The sequence below is a fragment of the Microtus oregoni genome, unplaced genomic scaffold (assembly GCF_018167655.1).
Source record: "Microtus oregoni isolate MIOR12 unplaced genomic scaffold, Mior012 000021F_ref0000039, whole genome shotgun sequence".
Lineage (NCBI taxonomy): Eukaryota > Metazoa > Chordata > Mammalia > Rodentia > Cricetidae > Microtus > Microtus oregoni.
Window position 1 is genome coordinate 22293333 of NW_024543080.1, and position 21424 is coordinate 22314756.

Genomic DNA, 21424 nt, shown 5'->3' on the forward strand with positions numbered 1-21424 from the left:
ACTGTGTATGGATGTTTTGCCTGCATGTATGGCTGGGCACCATGCATGCAGAGGGTGTGTTGGGTCCCCTGGGACTGTGAGCTGCCAGGTGTGTGGTGGGGCAAGTCTTCTGGAAGAGCAGTCCCCGGCTCTCCAGTCCCCCATTTGTGGTTTTAATCACCATCCTGATCATCCCCCAAAGGAACAGCTGCCTTAGAAAGCAGATGTTTTTACCCTCACACCTTTGAGGGCCACTTCTATCTGAGTTAAACACTCGCTGGTCTTTTCCTTGTACCAACCCTCTCCTTACACGGTGAGTGAGTGTCCCTCACACACGGTGAGTGAGTGTCCCTCACACACGGTGAGTGAGTGTCCCTCACACACGGTGAGTGAGTGTCCCTCACACACGGTGAGTGAGTGTCCCTCACACACGGTGAGTGAGTGTCCCTCACACACGGTGAGTGAGTGTCCCTCACACACGGTGAGTGAGTGTCCCTCACACACCTTGACTGGCGCTGGTGAGCTGCCCCAGCTGTGCCATTGCGTGGCTGTGATGGAGCTGGAATTACTTCTTGCCTTTCTCTCAGGGCTAGACGCATCAGTTGAAGATTGCAGTCTGCACTTAGCTTAACAAACTCAATGGAGGGAGGGGTTGGGCGCCGACTGTTTTCTTTGGGGGCTCATCTTAGCGGTGTGAACTGGCAGGAGGCTAGCAGACCATAGCAGACAACTGCCTGGCCCGGGTGCGGAGCTTACCCTTCCTTACCGCCCCCCCCCCATTCTTAACCTTTTTGTGCTTTTGTAGTAATTCATGATTTGGGGGCCTGTGAGGTGACTCAGGATCTAAGGGCACTGGCTGCCGATCCTGCGGACTTGAGTTGGATCTGAGGAACCCACATGGTGGGAGGAGAGAGTCAAAATTGTTACACCTATGCCATGGCATGCATGTGCACCCCCGGCCCCCAATAAATAAATAAATAAATGTGAAAGCAAACAACAACAACAAAAACCCCAACAAACTCAACATTCGGCACAAAGTGGGGCATTTCCCTTTCTAATTGTTAAGCTGCTTGGATATTTTCTTTTGTGGCAGTCACTGGGGCAGGCATTAAAGCAGGAAACAAGGTTACCTTAGGTCGTCCTCTGAGGGCTTCTCTCCCTTTAAAGCTTGTTTGCATGTAGCTTGATTGAGTTACTGCATTGGAAGAGAGGAGCCCGTTGAAGATATATCATCTTCTGAAGATTCGGGGTTACACCTCAGCACGGGAGAAAGGGCGCACAGTGGCAGTGAAGATTCTAGACGCGCTCAGCTCTCTTGCGGTTTCTCTGGGCCACCTCCTTCAAGAGCAGCTAAATGGAAATGCAGGGCTTTGCTGATATTCAGTGTTCATTTTATTGAGTAAAATATGAGCAAGACACTGGATGTTTTCAAAGTTAGTGTCATCCACGGCAGGGTTTACCTAAGCAATGATTGGTTATTGAGTCTTTGGAGTAAGGAAATGGTGATTAATGGCTGTCTTGGGAGTGTCTGCCTCATCAGGAGGGCAAGTGTAGACATTGTAGAGAAATCAAGTTATTGAGAGCATGGGGGGCAGCAGTTAGTTTGCATAGGGGTGTCCATGAGGCCTCTTTGGGGAGGTGGCATTTGCATGGTCTGGATGAATGGAGGGAGCATGTGTGCAGGCGCGTCTTGTGGAAATTTGTTTTAACTGGAAAGCTGGCTATGGCTAGAGTAGGGGAAAGAGAGCCCATGTGTTTCCTCATGTCTGTGAAACACTGTTAAGCATGGGTTTGAGCCAGAGAGGACAGTGGCAGTGACTGAGGTGGCAGCAGCCCTGGAGAGAAATGGCCAGGTTTGGGAAAGGTGCCGATTTAATGTCAGGGCTATGAGAAGCACTGTTGGAGGAGCCATGGCTGTGTTTGCCAAGCACCTAAGCACCACAGGAGGGACAGGCAAAGATTTGGGTACAGGAAGAGTTGAGCTTGGGATCCTTTAGGTGAGTCCAGGGGACAATGCATCTGCCAGGCTGGTGTCAGAGGAGAGGGAGGCCTGAGTCCCAGATGGCAGCTCTGTACTGGCATAGCCAGATTTGAATGTGAGCCCTCTGGGGAGCTGGCCTCGGAAGCGGAGGAGGGGTGCCTGGGGAGAGGAAGAAAACAGCGTTCCCTGGCTGATCCTAGTACTCTGGAGGCTAAGGCAGCCGCATGATCGACAGAGCAAGATCCTTGTCTCATAAAACAGGCAAAATAAAGCTAGGATAGCGTGTGGCATCTCATGGTCCAAGTGGAGAGTGTTTTAAGATATGGAGGGAGACACGCTGCCTTTGAGTGCACTGAAGATTCGGGTGGGATTCTGACCCAAGTTTCAGGAGCTGTGGAGAGCGTTGGGAGCAGTGGCTCCTGGGAGTACAGTCAGGACGGGTGAAGGAGACTGAGAAGGGGAGAGAGGGTGAAGTACTAAAGAGAGACCACTGTTTGGAGGCTTTTGTCTTAGAAGGAGACGAAGATGCTGAAGTAACTGAGGGACTTCCCCCACTCCCTCATGGTAGAGGGGATGTTAGAAGATGTGGGTGTGCTCGTGGGTGTGACCCTCCTCCTCCAGAAGGAAGAACGCAATGAGACTTTGTCACCTTGAGGCTGCCATTCTCCATCTTAAAGGTTAGCTAGGGGGATGTTTGTGTTGGCTCGGGAGTATTGACTCCCCTTGGCTTTCTTCAGGGAGCCTTTGCGATTTTCTTTCTGTCTCCTTTTGGCTTGCTTAGTCTCATTGTGTATCGGGATAGATTTTATCTTTCACATTTCTGGTAAATGGTGATTATTAGGAAGTTGAACCAATTGTGTGTGAAAAATGCCAAAGACGTTTAGCAGGGAATGTGTTTCCCAAGGCCTATTGTTTCCCACAGAAAGGAAACCACTGGCTTCTTGCATGGATGAGGATAAAGTTATTTTGTGAACACAGTACTTTTTTTCCTTTCAACTGACTAGCATTTTTCATACTGTGATCAAAAGAAATTACTTTCTGAAAACAACAGTTTAATGGGACATGCAGACTTCGATTGTAAGCAGGGATCTACTGGAAGCCCTTAGAAAAACCCAGCTTCTTTCCAGACCATTTTACATTCTAGAGGTAGTTCACGTTGTTAGCTTGGGAAGAAAGATACATTGAGAAAGCTAGAAGTACGTATTTAGTTTTTAATGACTTTCAAAAGTAATAAAGAGTTTTAGTTAACTGTAAGGAAGAAAATGGGCAACATGGGACGCTTCAGTCCAAAGGAAAAGGGAAAAATGCGTATTTTTGTATGTAGTATTATTTACACGGTTACTTTTCCATTGCTTTGAGCACAACCGGAGACGGAAACATTTACTGTTACTTACATTCAGAAGGTTGCAGTCCATCATGGTGGGGAAGGCAGGGAGGAACAGCTCAGTTGATGGTGTACAGAGTCTATGGCAGGGACTGATTGGAACACAGTGACCAGGAATCAGAGAGCTTGACAGGGGTCAGGTACCAGGCTATGACCCTGTGAGGCCCAATTCTAGTGATTTCTTTCTTCAAGTTAGGCTTCATCTCCTAATGACCACACAACCTCCCCAAATAACACTACCCACTGGAGAACAAAAGTCCAAAACTGAGCTCTTGGGAGCTATTTCAGATTCAAACCATAACAATGTAAGACATGTACGCGAGGTGTGTAGACACAGTCTGATCTCTCACCCTGAGTTAAAAAAGAGAGTCTTCAGGTAATTTTGTTTAAAAAACAAAATTTAGAGGACAATCCGTAGGAAGCACATGCTATAGGCCAGTAAGTGTGGGCATGCTCCGCTGGGCGTGAGCATGGAGGGTCCAACGTGGGAAGCTTGGTGCCTCTTCTCCCAAATGCTCGGCGGCGCCTGTCGCCTTCAGTAGCAGCCGCAGTAGTGGACAAGGAAACGCCGAACCGAGGCTGCTGCCGCTCTCCTATAACCTTCTAGATGGAGAGGCGACACTCCCAGCCATCGTCTTTTTGCATGGACTCTTCGGCAGCAAAACCAACTTCAACTCCATCGCCAAGGCGATGGTCCAAAGAACCGGCAGGAGGGTGTTGACAGTGGATGCTCGGAACCATGGTGACAATCCCCACCATCCAGATGCAAGCTACGAGGACATGAGTCAGGACCTTCAGGGCCTCCTGCCACAGCTGGGCCTGGTGCCCTGCGTTCTTGTTGGCCACAGCATGGGAGGAAAGACAGCCGTGCTGCTGGCATTGCAGAGGCCAGATGTTGTGGAGCGATTGGTAAGCCCAGTAGGAACCACACCTGGATCATATCTAGGAAGCTACATAGCAGCCATGAAGGCCGCTGATATCCCGGAGAAGGTGCCGCACTCCCAGGCCCGAAAACTGGTAGATGCACAACTTAGTGCCACTGTCAAGGACCCAGCCATTCGGAGGTTCCTGCTCGCTAACCTGGTGGAGGTAGATCGGCGGTTCTCTTGGAGAGTGAACTTGGAGACTTTAGCTCAGCACTTGGACAAGATTCTGACCTACCCACAGCAGCATGAATCCTACTCGGGGCCAACTCTCTTTCTGATTGGTGGAAATTCTAGCTATGTACAATCCAGCCACCACTCAGAGATTAGGCGTCTCTTTCCTCAAGCCCAGATTCAGACTGTGCCTAATGCTGGCCACTGGGTCCACAGTGACAAACCCCAAGACTTCACCGATGCCGTCAGCAGCTTCTTGGCCTAAGAAATGGCTTCTTGAAAGAGCAGACAGGGAACTCTGGGCTGCCTGCTTCTGCATGGAACAATTCAGGTGGGCACTGAGAGGGCTCAGAGGTACAAAGGTCGTCCAGCCCTTTAATAAATAAAGGCAGTTCTCTTAAAAAAAATTAGGCGGGCGATGGTAGCACAAGCTTTAATCCTAGCACTTGGGAGGCAGAGGCAGGTGGATCTCTGTGAGTTTGAGGCCAGCCTGGTCTACAAACTTGAGTTCTAGGACAGCCAGGGCTATACAGAGAAACCCTGTCTCAAAAAAAAAAAAAAATAGCAGAAAACCAAGGATGTGATAGGTTTATGTTTGCCTTTCTAAAACACTGGATTTCTGGACTAGGCTTTTATCTTTGTGTTTTATGGTCTCTGAATCTGTATCCAGGAACAAACCCTAAATATGTCTGGCAGTAATGATGCCATCCTCTTTCTGAGCATCTAAGAAAAGCATTCATGGACAAGAGTTTGAGAAGGGCCAGCGAGGACGTTTGGGCTGTAAGCTGTGCTTACATAGACACACTTTTGCCATCGTTTGTGACCTCTGAATAGTGGAGGTGTGAGTACTCAAAGAACACCTGTGTGTAACAGACACGTGACACATTCCCCGTGTGACGTCACTCAGTCTGTGCTGACTTGTCTTCTGATCTCCACCCCGCCCACCGTGAGTGGGTTAAAGTAGCAGCGGCTTTCCATGCAGACAGTTGTGGAATGGAATACATAAATGTGAACAAGCTTGGGTCAGCTGGTGATAAACGCTCCATGATGAAAACGGGATTGCAGTTCTTCCGAACCTCTCTTCTCTTTGTTTGATTGAGAGTCACAGTAACTACCTCCTTAGAGTTGTGTGGGCTTAATTAAGAGGCGTGGGAAACGCACCTACCAGAGTACCTGGCACAATGCCCACAGCCAAGTGAGGGATATGCCCCCCCCCCCTTTGTCTGAGTCATCCAGCTCTTCGGGGTAGTGCCAATAATATACGTCAGTTACAGTGTACTTAAGCTGTGTCCTTGAGTGGGCTTGAAGATCTTGTTGAAAAGCAAAGTAACAGGTATAAACCTTGAAGACGTTGTGCTTGGTGAAATAAGCCAGATCCCCAGAGGGCAGGTAGCTGTGATCCCAGTGGTGTGAGATACCAGGTCATCAGTTCACTGAGACGACAAGTGGGTGGGCGGCTGGAAGAGGCCAAGGTAGGGTAATGGGGCATCACTGTGTCACGGGTACTGAGTTTTGCAAGATGCAGAGAGAGCTGGAGTCTGATGATGGTGGTGACTGGACGTGGGTGTGAATATCCTGTGTGCGCTATGAAACAGGTAGGATGGCAGAGGACATGTCATGACCATCACCACACACACACACACACACACACACACACACACACACACACACACAGAGATTCCTCCCACCCCCCACCCCCGGTCGCATTTTCCATATGTGTCAGTGAACCAAGAGCCATCAAGTAGTGGGGTCTGGCATAGTGTGTCTGTGAGATTCCCACAAGATGAAAGCTCTGTTGGAAATTCTCTTTCCTTCTCCGAGCTGCTCTTTGGTGGCTGGAAAAGGCATTTTCCATTGTTCTGTCAATTGAGAAAATGTTTCTTGGGTTCTCATTGTGCTCACAAAACAACAACGCAAAAGTGTTGAGTGACACCTGCCAGTGATTGTTCTAAGTTTACACCAAACAGTCCTCAGGGTACTTCTACAGTCCTTTGGAAGCTTCATGAAATAGCCCTTAAAGGCATTGTTCTCATTTTGCAGCTGAGAAGCCAAAGGCTCTTGAGTGGGTAAGAGGCTTTTTACTTTAAAAACATCTTTAGAAGTGTTTCAGTTCATAGACACAAAGGCAGGACATTCCAAATCGCAGAAAGGGGCCGGCAGATGTAGGTGCAGGACTGTGTGAGACATATTTGTATGAAGCGGAGTCGAGAGAACGTTAGGGACATAGGTTGGTGGTTTTGTCTTTTTCATTACAATCTTGACTCCCAGGACAGTGCGGTCCCCTACTATCTGGTAGGCATCGCTGGCCGCACTGTGTCTTAGGAAGCAAAGCTTGGGATACAGTAAGGTCCCTAAAGAAGGAAGGGCAGAGACCAAGTAGGACTCCCACTTAGCCTTTTGTTGTGGTCAAGTGGAAGGGTATTTTCTGTTTTAGTACTCCAGGACTGGGAGTCGCAGCTCATGGTTGATTGAGTAAGGCGAGTCACAAGAATGGCAGGCTATGGAGATAGATGCTCAGCAGGTAAACATGATGACTGGGGTTACAAACTTGAAACCCATATGGTGGAGGGAGGGAGCGTCTTCCTCAGCAACAACAAAAAAACCTACAATAATAGTGTAATAATTTTTTTAAAAAGAGGGAGGTGGAGCTGTGTGGTCCTAGGAGGAGAAGTGCCGCTCACCGCACCCCCGTGTCTGCGCTCGGTGCGCTATTACCCAACCAGTATGCGAGCTTCGGGCAAGGGGGCTGAAGGTTAAAATACACAAACACACACAGACAGAAAGACAGAGACACGGGTCATCCTTGAATTCCCCAAGAATGCCTCCTTTAATGTGTTCATGGGCAGATTATATAGAGATAACCACGCCCCAGCCAAACCCACCAGAAACCACTCTCCTGCCATCAGGAACTCCTGAAGGTCTCGTGCTCAGAGCAGCTGTAGGCACTCAGATCAGGGGAAAACAAGTTGCTTACAAGAAATTCAGGATCTGTGGGTCTCACTGCTCCCAACAGAGAAGAGGCCCATGGAGTTCATACGTGAGTGTAAATGACTGAGGAGATTTTCCAGTTTTGTGGGCTTCGTTTTCATTTTGATACAACAGTCACCTGAATACATAGGTGAGTTGCAGTTTAGCTTTGGAAAAAGGAGGATTAGAAGTAAAATGTCCAGGGGGTGAAGTGCCTGGGAAGGGGGGACTCCAGGGGCCTGAGTTGACCAAATGGGGTTGGCCTTGGGCCGCTGCATCCAGTTGAAGAGATGGAGTGTCATCGAGATGATGGGGGTGCAGTTGGTGTGGAGACTTGACAAGCCAGGTGTCTTCTTCAGAGGGTACTCAGCAGGGCTGGGCACTCTTTAGAGTAATAGTAACATGTGTTAGTCCATTTAAAGCAAGGTTTATCTATTTTTGTTCTATGTCTATGGGTGTTTGGCCTTCGTATATGCCTGTGCACCATGTACGTGAATTGCCAATGAGGCCAGAAGAGGCTGTGGTGTTCTCTAGGACCAAATTACAGAGTCGTGAGCTGCCACGAGGCTGTTGGAATTTGAACCCGAGTCTTCTGCAAGAGCAGGCAGTGTTCTTGACTGCTGAACGAGCCATCTTGTCTAGTCCCTGTATTAGTTCCTTAGAAAAATAACGTATACAGCCAGGCACGGTGAAGATGAGGACAGAAGGGTTTAGGGGTCTAGGGCCGATCTCCATGACATACATAATGAAGCTGAGGCCTACCCGGGGCATATGACTTCCCATCTTTAAAGCAACAAACAACACTCTTCCCCTACTCCCCAATAACTTCAGAGGCTTTCTCATATAATATTTGTAGCCCAATATGCTGACAGTTGATTATTTAACAGAAAACTTATTATTTAAGGGGCTGGGGAGATGACTCCGAGGAGAAAGTGCATGCCAGGCAACCATGGGGGTCACAGTTGGGATCTCAGCACCCTTTTCAGTACTGTCCTTCCAGGACTTGGGAGGCAAAGGCAGGGACTCCTCAGAGAGAGCTGTGAGCTAGTGCAGGCAGGACACACCGAGCTCTTGACCCAGAGCAGCCTTGTGCCAGGGAGTAAATTGCAGAGATCGAGGAAGACACCAAAGTCAAGTCATTCAGGCTTTTCCATGCACACGCATAATCACTCTTGTGAGCGCACGCTCACACACACATAAACACACAGACACCACATACAGACACAGACACCACACACACACACACAAGAAAAGGAAACTTGTTTGAAATAAGTTGGAAAGTACATACTTTAAACACTTTATAACTAGATATATAAATATTTTAAATTTGCTAATCTTTTGAAATACAGTCAGGGCATTTTCTGTACAATGTGTTTTAGAGTGATTTCCTTTAGGTCATAAAAGTTCATTTTTAGAGACAAAACATTTTCTTTTCACTCTCATTCTTGATGTGTAATACTTGGCTAAATTACATAATTAGAATAAACACACTGACCTGAGCAGATTATAGGACAATTTTTTTCTTCCTGGCTGACATGTAGTTCTGTTAGGAGAAAAATGCATTGGACCCTCTGATTCCAATAGCCTTTCTGGAGGCTGAAATCCAGAAGCCTTGGCTCTCCTTGCTCTTATGGCTGGCAGGAGTCTGGTATGATGTTTAGGCCCAAGGCTTTCCCAGACTATAAAGGAGCAACATAGCAAATAATGTTGCAGGTACTAGGTTATTGATAAACAAGTTTGAGTATAGTTATTTTTAAGAGAGCACCAGTTTTGTTGATAATAATTCCCATACCACTATGAATTACCAACTTAAAGACTATTACAAGTCGCGGCTACTGTGAACTCACAGACAGTTGCATCTCCACAGTTGATTGTTGTGTTTTCATCATTCCCCCTTTTGCTTCGGTTCCTAGGTGCCTGCTCATCTGTTTTTCTCTGTGTGTAGATCTGTCTGCTCTGGACGTCAGCTTGTTTCAGTTAGTATATTTACATTGTGTAACACGTCAGTACATTGTTTCTTCCTGTGGTAGTGTAATACTCCAGCAGGTACCCTTACCTCAGTTGACCATTAATTAGTGGGTAACGTTTGGGTTATTTCCACCCTTGGCAATTGCATAAAAGGGTATGATAACCATGCATTTTGTGGGGGTATATATTTTCATTTTGTGTTTGTAACCCCAAGAGTGGAATTCCTGGGTGGTGTTTATCCTTTGGAGAGCATATAGATTTCTCTGGAGTTGCTCTTCTGACGTTTTGTTCCCACTAGTGGTATGTGAGGGTTTTAGCCATGTTCTTATTGCCTAGTGCCATCAGCCTTAGTCGGCACGGAATGTGGCACTGGAATGCCATATATTGCTGAGTCAAGTCCTGGGGGTGGAGAAGCCTATGGCCAAGGCAGATCTGGTATCTGGAGAGAGCCCACTTCCTGGTTTGGTAGATAAAGGAAGCAAGCTCTCCTGTGCCTTTAGGGACAGTAGCATTGCCACTCTGGGGACCCCACCCTCACGACCTGGCTCCCCTGAAAGTCCCCACGTCCTCTACTGAGTTAGTGTGTCAGAATGTGAGTTTGGGAGCGGGCACAGACGTCCATCCTAGCACCTTCCTCGTGAGATTTTACTTTGAAGAGTGGGTTTTCTGTTCATCATTATAACAACTGTTTGGGAGAAAAGTGGAAGAGAAACTGTTATTCTTTTTTAAAAGACATAAGGTGGGAGAAGGTCAGTCTCACGAAGGGCTGTGATCCCAGGAGGGGTTGTGGCTGGTGACCCCAGGCCTGGGGGGGGGGGCTCACCTTGGTGGGTGGGGGACCGTGGCCGGTGAGAGACAGACAGATACATCATGCAGAGTAAGTCTAGAGTGTATCCAGTGGGTTATGAAGGGAGGGAGAGCGAGATGGAAGAGAGAGATGGAAAGAGAGGAAGCAGGGTATCTGCTTCCATCGGAGGGAGGGGAGGGTCTGGGAGGGGGCGTGGCTTGTGTCTTAAAGGGACAGGGTAACCAGGTGACGGACCAGATCAGCTGATCATAACTGAAACATCACTTATTTTTAAACCACTGCCTAGAAATAAAAGTATTTTCCTTTCATATTTTAAATTTATTTTGGCATTGTATATCCGTGATTGTCCCTCAGAAGAACCCTTACTACTAGTAACAATTCAACAAATACCAAGTGTCTACTGTATATGTTGAATATACTTGTATATATGTATACAGTACTGTATACATACATATATTGAATATACATGCACTTTATATGTCTATTACAATGTCTACTGTAATGCACTATGTATATTAGTGAATACAGCAATTTTTAAATTTTAGGGTTTTTTTTGCTTAGTAACATTTCTGCACATTGTTTTTGGAACTATATTAAATTTATCTTACTAAAGATTGCCTCTTCTTTTCTTATTGAGGAGCTTTTTTATTAGTTTATTTTTATTTTATGTTGTGTTTTGGCTGCATGTATGTGTGTGGGTATCAGAATCCCCAGAACTGAAGTTACAGATAGATGTAAGCCACCATGTGGTGCTGGGAATTGGACCCAGGTCCTCTGGAAGAGCAACCAGTGCTCTTAGCACTGAGCCATCTCTCCAGCCCAGATTGCTTCTTTCATTCATCCCATTCTTTTTTAAATCTTTGGGTTATTTATTTATTTTTTTATTTTGAACTTTTATACTCTATCAGAGCGGCTCAGGGACAGAGTGAAAACAGAGAAGCATCGATTTGCAGTAGTTGGTGATTAACACAGAGACCCACAATTTGCTAAGTCACCAGAAACAGCAGATGCAGAATGCTCAGCCCTAAAGGGAACGGATACACGGATCCTTCCTCCCAGGGCTCAGGGATCGTGGTGAAAGAGGAGTAGAGAGAGTAAGAGCCTGAGGCGGAGGATGATTGCGGGGGGGGGGGGGGGGGGGGGGGGGGGGGGGGGGGGGGGGGGGGAAGCAGTGGCTTCTGGACACAGCAGGCAGCTGCACAGAGGGACTCACAGCCATTGTGACAGCGTCCACAAGATCTGTGCAAGCCCGAGCCAGACCAAGTCCCGCCATGGAGAAGGGAGGTGGGACGGAAATCCCGTCCTTAGCTTCTGGGAGAGGGAGAGGCAGTTTTCTGTCTGGTAGGTCAACCACACTCCAGTGGAAGGCACACACTACAAAATATTTGGGCAGCACAAATTGGTCTTGACAAGTTTAAGAAAAAAAAAAAAAGACACAAAGGTAGGGTTGGGGAAATGGGGGTGAATCTGGGAAGAGTTAAGAGGGAGATAAATATGAACCAAAACACATTGTACAAAATTCTCAACTGCTAAAACAACAACCCCACTAAAAGAATTTGTGGTTAATCCATCATATTCAGTTACAAGCTCTAGGTTAAGTGTAATGCATCCTGCATCTTCCAGTAAACCATAATTTATTTTTACCCCACTTCAGATGCCTTTTTTTTTTTTTTGGAAATAACACAAACAACATTTGCGTGTAGAACTTTCTAGGCGTTTGAGTTCTCGAGTCAAGTCAGTGCTGTGGACATTTTAGAGGGCCCATTCACATGCGGCTGTGTTTGTCGTCAGTCTCGGCGGTGTGGCTTGGTACCTTCCTGGGCCACAGGAGAGCTTCACAGTGCCCAGAAGAGAGTTTGCGGCCCGCTCACTGCTGCATGGAGTGCCAGTATCCAGTCGACACTCAGAGTGTGTTGGATTCCGGGGTCCTCCTGAGGGACAAGGAGGGAAGTAGCCATTTTTCCCCCCAGAAAGGCGACCCTGGGGTACATAACTTTATGAATCTGGAGGAATCAGCTCATTTTGAGAACTTGTTTGGAGTTGAATTTTGTTGGAAACACACGTTTCAGAAGTCAAACGATAAGACAGCCCTTACCTCTCCCATGCCTGCCCCCTTACCGTCCTCTTCTGGTGATCCTTTGACCCTCTTCTGATGTAACTTAAGTGCTGTTGAGACCACCAGCTCCATTTGAGACAAGGTCTCCTGCAGCCTAAGCTGGCATCTGATGCACTGTATAGAACGCCAGGGTCCTCCTGTCTCCACCCCCACGTGCTAGAATTACAGGCTTGCGCTACCACACCCAGCTTAACATGCTATTTTCTTAAATACAGAATCCAACACAGTGTTCTTCTGTCACTTGCTTGTTTCATGTAGCCAGGTGGTCTTCTCATGGTTGTTCACAGTGTGTCTGTGTTTTGCAGCTGTGTGGAATGCATAGGCCCCCCCCCCCCCGTTTTTTTTTTCACACATCCTTCTGTGTTTTCTGCTTTACTTTTACAAACGATCCCATCCTAATCTTGCTATCCAGCTGTCTCTCTGCTGCGCAGCAGTTGTAAGTGGAGGGTGGTATTTCCGAGGTCACTGGTTAATTGTAGACCTTGTGAGAGGAGGGCACCACTCCCAGCATCTGGGAGCACCTGTGCCCTCAGGGCCCCTGTGTAGGAAGAAAGGTCCCAAGTTCCCTGACGCTGTCTGTGTCTCTAAGCCAAAGAAACACTATTCTGACCCCGTTTCCTCAAGAAATAAGTAGCCGTGACTGGCATTTCCTTTAAGATTGTAACATACTTGAGAAGATGGTAGCGGCGGAAAAGAACCGTTTAAGCTAGAGCCCTTGAAGGTTAATTTGCATTGTCCTGTGTCTCCAGATAGATAGCTGAAATACTGTTTGTTTTAGAGACAGGCCCTGGCTGGCCTGGAACTGGCTGTGGGGATTAGACTGGCTTGGAACTCATAGGGAGCTGCTCGCCTCTCCCTCCCGAGAGCTGGGATTTGAAGGTGCCTACCACCACCGCTGCCCAGCCTTGAGATGCTTTTCCCCTTAGGCCAGCTAGGCAAGTGCTCTACCACTAAGCAACATTCCTAACCCTGAGGTTTTTTTTGTTTGTTTGTTTGTTTGTTTGTTTTTTGCAACAGGTTTTTTCTCTGTTTAACAGCCCTGGCTGTCCTGGAACTCACTCTGTAGACCAGCTGGCCTCAAACTCGTTCCTCCCTCCTGCCTCTGCCTCCCGCCTGCTGGGATTAAAGGTGGGGGCCACCACTGCCCAGTTTCTTTAAGTATTTACTTATTTTTTGCAAGCACGATCTTGACCAAGTTGTCAGTTGCAATACTTATTTTCTCAGTAGCGTGTCCCACGGCAGCTGCTAACTGAAGTGCCATGAACTTCGGTTTAGCCCTGACTGTTAGGACTAACCCTCTCCCGTTCCTGTCTTCCAGCCTTCGACATTCTGCACTCTGCTTCACCCATGGAGAGTCACCGCTGCCGCTTCCCAGCGTGCCCACTTCAGTGCCTGTAAAGTACATGCTCCAGGTTGAAAAAGCTTCTAGATGGATCCTTTCCAAGCTTGGTGTCTTTTCTACAAACCCTGTGCCTCAACGTCCATTTCTAAGTGGTAAGGATGTGTACTTTAAAAAAAAAAAATTGAAGTTTGTTTATTTTGCATGTGGGTGAGTACATGTGTTATGCCCAGATCACAGAGTCCCCCCAAAACCAACTAGGAGACTGATCTTGTTTGTAAAAGCAAACAGCCTTTATTATACAAGTTTGCAAACTCCAAACTTCGTCTCTCCCTGTGTCTAACGTATTGAAATAATTGGAGAGCCCTAAACTCAGTTAGGATTGGGTTTTTGTAGTAGCAGAGATAGGGGTGAGAGATTTCTAAGCTTCAGGACCCCTGATTGGCTGACATTTGTTGAGGGGTGTCCTGGTGAAAAGCAATGGTTGTGTGCTGGCAGGTGATCCTATCTACAACGGTTGGAATGTTAGGAATTTCCTTTGGATGGTCTGTTCCTGGATAGTGCCTGGGTTGTCTGAGTTTGTGGTCTTTCTTCTTGCAACCAGGTATTGCCATAGGGAAAACTACTGAGACCCAGGCTTCTATTGAGCTGTCGTGCTGGGTCCTACACACTCTAGCATAGCATGGTGGAGCTTGTGGGAGTCGGTTCTATCCTTCTATCACGTGGGTCCTGTGGACAGAAGGGGGGGTTGTTACGCTGGTGCCTGCTTCTTCAGAGGATGCTGGGAACCATGAAATGATTGCTCTTTGGACTGCCTTTCCTAGGCTCTTTCTTTTTATATCTGCCATAGTTATTTTTGGTAATTTCTTCTGAACTACATCTAAAAGTAGCAATAACAGGTTTTTTTTGGGAGCTTTAAAACAGTCTTTCTGTACTGCCTTACTGCTATAACATAATACCTAATATTAGTGAATGATACTTATAAAAATAATTGCATTGGTCGTTTGTCATTGCGATGACAAAATATTTGAGCAAGTCAACTTAAGGAGAGTAGAGATTTCTTTGGACTCGCGTTTCAGAGGCATCAGGCTATGGTCAGATGGCTCCGTGGCTTTTCTGCCGGTGGCAGCACCGTGATGGTAGAAAGGCATGGTAAATGGAAGTGACTGGGAAGTAGAGGAAGAGGACCGGTAACGGTCGCCTCCTCTTTCTGCTGTTCTTCCACTGGGGTCCCTGGATTACGGGGCATTACTCCTCACACTCTGTGCAGGCCTTGTCCCCTCAGTTGTTAGCCAAGTCAGTTGATTCTGCTCTCCCCCCACTATTCCCAGATCTTAAAAATATCTTATTAGTTTCCTTATAGACTCAGTGTAATCGCTCGGACAGTCCAGAGTAACAGACCCACGAACTTGGGGTGTGTACTTGATTGGCCTTTGTTTCTCCATGATTTCTTCCAGTCCTGGTGATTGGAATTCATGCAGAAACATCCACGAACATCTTTAGAGTGGGGTGTGATGTCAGCTGCTTTTAGTGCATGGCTCTGCGTGTGCCTTTTCGTATGTGAGGTTTACTCAGAGCGTATCTGTGGACAGAAAGGGCAGAGGAGGAAGATTGAGCAGAACACATAGCTACAATGGGAGACTAACCAACCAAATACAACCCAATTGAGAGAAACAAACAAACATTGCAGGTGTCTGTGAAGCCCCCCATTGATTGGCGTGTCTGTGTGATTCCCCTCTGTTGTGCAGAATGACAGTTCTTTTATCCATGTTTACTGTTTGATTGTGTGAAATGCCATCATTTGTGTGTCCTTTCTCCAGCTGATGGAGTCTAGTTGCCCTGGATTCTTTTGTATGCCTTTTGTAGGCATTTTATTTACTGTTTCACATGTCCTCTGGGATGGAATTGGTGAATTGTTTCTGGACGTAGGGCACATGCCCTGAAGAATGCTTAGCAAAAGTACCGGGTGCGTTAGTTATCTGTTGCTCTGTAACCGAGTCTTCCCTAATGTCCCAGTTTACCCCAGTGAGCATCATTCTCTGACAGTTGGTGTCAGTCTATTTCTTTGGGGTGCAGCTTGGTTGAGTGCGTCTAGCCAGAGATTCCCATAAACTGCTGTGATGATATTTTCTGGGGCCATAGTCATTTCAACTGGGGGTGGGGGTCACAGAAACTTCTGTGGTGCATCCCAGCTCACCCTTGTGACTTTTGGCAGGATTTAAATCCTTCCTGGCTGTTGGTCAGAATTTTGTTTCTTTCTCTTTAGTGTATTTACGTGTTCAGTGGCATAAGACACATTCTTACTGTTGCTCATTAATCGCCCTGTTCCATCCTCAGAACCTTTTCCTGTTCCACAGTTGAGCTGGTTGAATTGAATGGATTCACAGTATCCATTCAGTGTAACTCTCCATTTGTCCATCCCCATGGCGCTGCTTTCTGTTCAGGGTCTGAAGGCCTCCTGTGCGGAGTCATATCAGCATTTCGCTGTCTATGGCTGGTTTATTTCACTCAGCATGTTATTAAGGTCATTTATGTGCGGCATGCATCAGAATATCATGTTTTTGTTTTTTGTTTTTCGGACAGGGTTTCTCTGCGTAGCCCTGACTGTCCTGGAGCTGGCTCTGTAGTCCAGGCCATCATTTTTTTTTTTTTTCGAGACAGGGTTTCTCCGTAGCTTTTGGTTCCTGTCCTGGAACTAGCTCTTGTAGACCAGGCTGGCCTCGAACTCCCAGAGATCCGCCTGCCTCTGCCTCCCGAGTGCTGGGATTAAAGGCGTGCGCCACCACCGCCCGGCCCATCATTTTTTTTTTAAAGGCCAGATGGATACATTATGCTGGGACCCCACATTTTAAAAAGAAATGCACTCCAGAGACTGAGTTGTTGCCTTTTTGTTGCGGATGGGCTGCTTTGCTGTGAACACTGGCATTCTTTGGCATTCTGTTTTCCCAGGAAAGTCTCCAAACCCACTCCATGTTGAAGAGAAGGGCTTGTGTATGGGTGTGAATACCAGGAGGTGGGAGCCATTGGCATGCCTCTCAGACATACCATAATAATCCTCTGTGTAGTTAAGCCAGCAGCTGGCTATACTTATTTAGAAACACAATAGCTTATAAGATGTTATTTTGCAGTCATCTATAATAGTTTCGTGGATCCAAAGACAACATCCACAAAACAAGGTATATTGAAAGGAGTTACTTCCTATTTTTTTCCTCTTTTAAGAAAACCATTTAAAAATTTCAGTTGATTTGTTTAAGTATAAGGAGGTGGGGCTGGAGAGATGGCTGAGCAGTTAGGGGTACTTGCTGCTCTTTCAGGGGATTTCAGTTCAGCTCCCGGTACCCGTGGCAGTTAGCCCACAACCTGTAACTCCAGTTCCAGGGCATCCACGGCCCTCTTCTGGCCCCAGTCACAAAATAAATAAGATAAAACACATAACACAGGTTATGTTCCTCTCTCTCTTTTTAATATAAACTGAGTGTACTCTATACCTTCCTTCCTTTGTTTGACATATTCTGAAAATCACTCTCTACCAGTTTGTTGGTTATCTTTTCTACAGCCACAGAAGACCTCACTGAACGTATCAGAATTGGGTTGTTCCTAATCTTTCGCTAATATGAAATACACTGCGGTGAGCACGCGCATGCTGCTTTTAATTTCACTGTTTCATACTTCAGGCGGTACTTAGAAGTGGGTTTGTGCAGTCAGAGGCTAAGTGAATGTGCAGGTTTATTAGCTTCTTCCAGATATAGCCTGAGAGTTAAGACTTAGTGTTCTCATCAGTGGGTGTTTGGGTATACCCGACTATGTCATAAAATATGTTTGCAAACCTTTGGGGGTTCTACTAAGTTAATTTCCACCTTCCTCCTCTTGAATGAGATTGGTTTCTGTATTGTAAAGTTGCATTTGCATTTCTGCCTCGTAACTGTCCATTCCCTTAGCCCCTCCCCATTTTGGGTTTCTAGTGTTTTTTTTTTTTAATAAGCTCTTTTATTATAAGGAATACCAACCGTTTGTTTCCTCCTGACAGCAGAGATAGTCTCTAATCCACTTTCTGCCTGCTTCATTTTTTTTTTTTTATCCCTTCTCCATTGGGGGAACCACTTATTTTTCTGATCATTTGATGTTTGATAGTTCCCCTTATATAGCCCAGACTCCATCTATTTCTTCAAACATTCCCCAGATAGAATTTGACTTTGTCCATGGAACCAGTATTCCAGCATCCCCTTTATCAGCTGTTGGTGTGGTGGCTATCTTCCTAGTTGAGAAAGAGAAGGCCCTTTGCGGCTTTATTTAAAATGAATGCAGTAAGTAATACCTGCAGAAGTTTGAAGTCCTGCGGCTCAGCAGTAGGTGGTAAGTCATAATCCCTGCCCTTGGGCAGTCGTCTCCTTGGGGAATCCATATTAAACACGGGTCTGAATGTGTGGTTAACGTGTCAAGAGAGAATTCAGGGGTCTGGGCATTATTAAATTGGAGAGGTTATGGGTTGCAATTTGATGATCATTTAAACTGAGATTTGAGAGATCGCAAGGCTTAACCTGATGATGAAGAAGTCCTGGTGGCATTTTGTAGTCACCGGAAACAATAGGGAAGGATGCTGAGTCAGAGTGGATCTTGAAGCAGATGTACGACACCTGGCTAGCTTGAAGGAGTTGTCTCATTGGCTTTGTTCAAAGAAAAAATATTCCTCCCCCGAGAAACTGAGGCCCAAGACTGGCGAAGGGAGAATGCAATCTGAAGAGAGCCTGGGCTGCCTACCTAGACCGTAGCTAGACTGGATTTAAAATCAAGGATGTCACACATCTTGAGTGTCTGAGTGTGTTTCCAGATAGGGTTAATGCAGGAGGGGAGACTTACCAGAGCCACTATCTCATGTCCCAAAGTCCAAGACTGAATAAAAAGGAAGAAAAGCAGAAAGTGAGCTGAGTACCAGCATCCTCTCTCCCCATTTCCTGATCACCAGCACCCCCTCCCCATTTCCTGATCACCAGCACCCCCTCCCCATTTCCTGATCACCAGCACCCTCTTCCCATTTCCTGATCACCAGCACCCCCTCCCCATTTCCTGATCACCAGCACCCTCTTCCCATTTCCTGATCACCAGCACCCCCTCCCCATTTCCTGATCACCAGCACCCCCTCCCCATTTCCTGATCACCAGCACCCCCTCCCCATTTCCTGATCACCAGCACCCCTCTCCCCACTTCCTGAGTATCAGAACACCCTACTCATTTCCTGAGTACCCATATCCCCCCATGATGACAGATGTTTATGTCCCACCTGGTCCCACAGATGTTCAGTCCCAAAGAAATACACAGAGGCCTACATTAATTATAAACTGGTTAACCTATTAGCTCAGGCTTTCCTATTAACTAATTCTTAAATCTTAAATTAACCCACAATTCTTGTCTGTGTTAGTCACATGGCTTGGTACCTTTTATCAGTAAGGCCTTCTCATCTTGCATCCTCTGTGTCTGGGTGACAACTGTAGACTCAACCTTTCCTCTTCCCAGAATTCTCCAGTTCTGGTCATCCCACCCACACTTCCTGCCTGGCTATTGGCCAATCATCATTTTATTAAACCAGCAGAAGTGACAAAACTTCACAGAGTACAAGACCATTGTCCCACAGCACCCCCTCCCTATTTCCCTAGCTATAAAAATGCCAGGAAGGCCTGCCTGTCAGCTCCCACTGAGAATGAACTATGTTTGTCATAGCACCGAGGAGAAAAGTAACCCAGAGATCCTGGGAAATGAAGGAGGGAAGGGTTCGTGTGGGTTCACAGTTGAAGGTACAGTCCATTATAGTGGGGATGTCGAGGCAGCAAAAGCTTAAAGCAGCTGGTCACATTGTGCCCGACGCCCGTGCTTACTCTCTCCCTTCTCTCTCTGTCTCTGTCCTTCTCCCTCATTTTCTCTTACACAGTTTAAGATCCCATACCACAAGAGCGGGGCGCCCCTCTTTAATGCCCCTAATCAAGATGATCCCCCACAGGCCTCTCACTTGCCAGGTGATTCTGGATCTCATTAAGTTGACTTTTGAGATTATAATACACATTGATTTTTTTCTTTTGTCTTAAAAATAAGTGAAAATAGAATATAGTGGAGAAAAATCACATGGTCCCTGAAGCCACTTGGGCCATCATGGGATGCCGTGCACAGAGAGGTAGGCCAGTAGCTGTACGAAGACAGTGGTAATATACACAGGAGTGATGGTGCCTATTAGTTCAAGTGTGGACAATTCTTAGTTCTGCTCCACGGCTAAACTTATTCCGTGTATCTTATGTCTGTGGTCTCTAAAAGAACTCTATAGGCTAGTCAGATTTAGAAAAAAAAGTTCCACCCTGTTTTAGTCTTTTAACATCCAATCAGCTTCAAGAAACAACTTAGAAATGGCAGATCATTTAATGGCTAGGGCGGTAGCCCGTTAGTAGAGAGAGGGCTTGCCTGGCATGCACGTCTCCTGGGCTCGATGTCCAGCAACACATGTACAGGGTGTAGTAGTATATATCTCTTATTAATTCCAGCACTTGAGGGTCAGGCGATGCAAGGCCAGGGTGCCCTCCATGAGACCCTGAAAACCTGATCTGCTCATCTAATACTTAGATTCTCAGCAAGCCCCGGTAGCCCTTCACTGGGGAGGAGTGTTGTCTTACCTGGGGATGAGGTATTATGTCTTTGAGATTCCTGAGGCTCCCTTCTTGTGGGCAACCAAGCCAGCCATGTTTTCCCTCCTCAGCTTCTCCTCAGCCTGGTTTTCCATCATGACACATCTGCCCACACACTTCTACCCTGTTTTTTCCTGTTTCCTGAAGGCTTACACCTAACTTCCCCTAATCCGTTTAAGAGCCTGTCAGTGAGATTTAGTCTTGACCTACATATCCTGTTTTCCTTTATTGCTAATGGCAACTCCAAGACTCACCGTAGTCTTTGTTATATTAGGAACACTCCTGGGTTTACTCGTAGTGGAAAGAACTGTATGTTCTTCATTTCAGAGCTCATGGGACTGAAGAGAATTTTGTTGAGTTGTGTGAGATTAGGAGCCGGAGTCAGGGGATCTCTAAGAAGAGACAGGTGTCAGATACAGTGCTTCCGGCACCTTGACCAGAACCATCAGGAAGTGAGTGACCTTATTCCGCAGAAAAGCCTGACTTGCCTTTTGAAGCCATCTTTACCCTTCAGCGCACGTCAGATAGCACTCGACTCTCCACACTGATTTGACAGAAGTGTGTTCCTGCGGCAGCAGCAGCAGCATCCTGGGGACTTGGAGGAAAGGGTAGTTAGGACACTAAATGTGCAGTTTTCACGGAGGCAGAGAATGGCCACTAAAGTTGTGACCGTGGAGTATATTTAAAGGTACCTGTGCACCCCCTCATACATCATGTGAAGGGTCGTCTTTCTGGCTGATTTTTTGGTTAGAAGTGATCATTTGCTTATTGACAGGGTTGATTTACCTAATGCTCACACGGGTATTGTTTGTACACCAGGGCTGGTCGACATGTTTCATTTGTGAGGAGATGGTGTGCTTGCTCGTTAGAGACACCTTGTACGATGACTTTATTATTACAGACAAATCCTTCTGAGTTTCTTCTCTCTTCCTTTCTTCCTTTACACGAGGCTGTCGCGTCTGTTGAGTTGTTGTGTCTTAGTGTTCTGTAACTGCCACTGTGCACAGCTTTGTCAGGGAACACCACTGTTCTTTTTTTTTTTTTTTTTAGAGACTTTATATTTTATTTTTTTTTTTAATTTATTTATTTATTAAGGATTTCTGCCTCGTCCCCACAACCG

General features: G+C 46.5%; 2 protein-coding genes across 3 annotated transcripts in view; both read left to right on the forward strand.

The window, feature by feature from the left end:
* Positions 1 to 21424, forward strand: part of Fryl (FRY like transcription coactivator) — a 231706-nt gene that overhangs the window by 24976 nt on the left and 185306 nt on the right. Inside the window, exon 2 of one of the 2 annotated variants that reach the window (XM_041671629.1) lies at positions 13619 to 13794. In XM_041671629.1, the coding sequence (XP_041527563.1) occupies positions 13704 to 13794 (91 nt within the window). In that variant the 5' untranslated portion in view covers positions 13619 to 13703. Of the gene's footprint in view, positions 1 to 13618; positions 13795 to 21424 lie in introns of those variants that run through there. The other variant, XM_041671631.1, reaches the window with a different exon arrangement.
* Positions 3795 to 4852, forward strand: LOC121460933 (protein ABHD11-like). Its single transcript, XM_041671632.1, is given in 1 exon segment — positions 3795 to 4852. A coding segment is annotated over 1 exon segment (912 nt). The 3' UTR covers positions 4707 to 4852.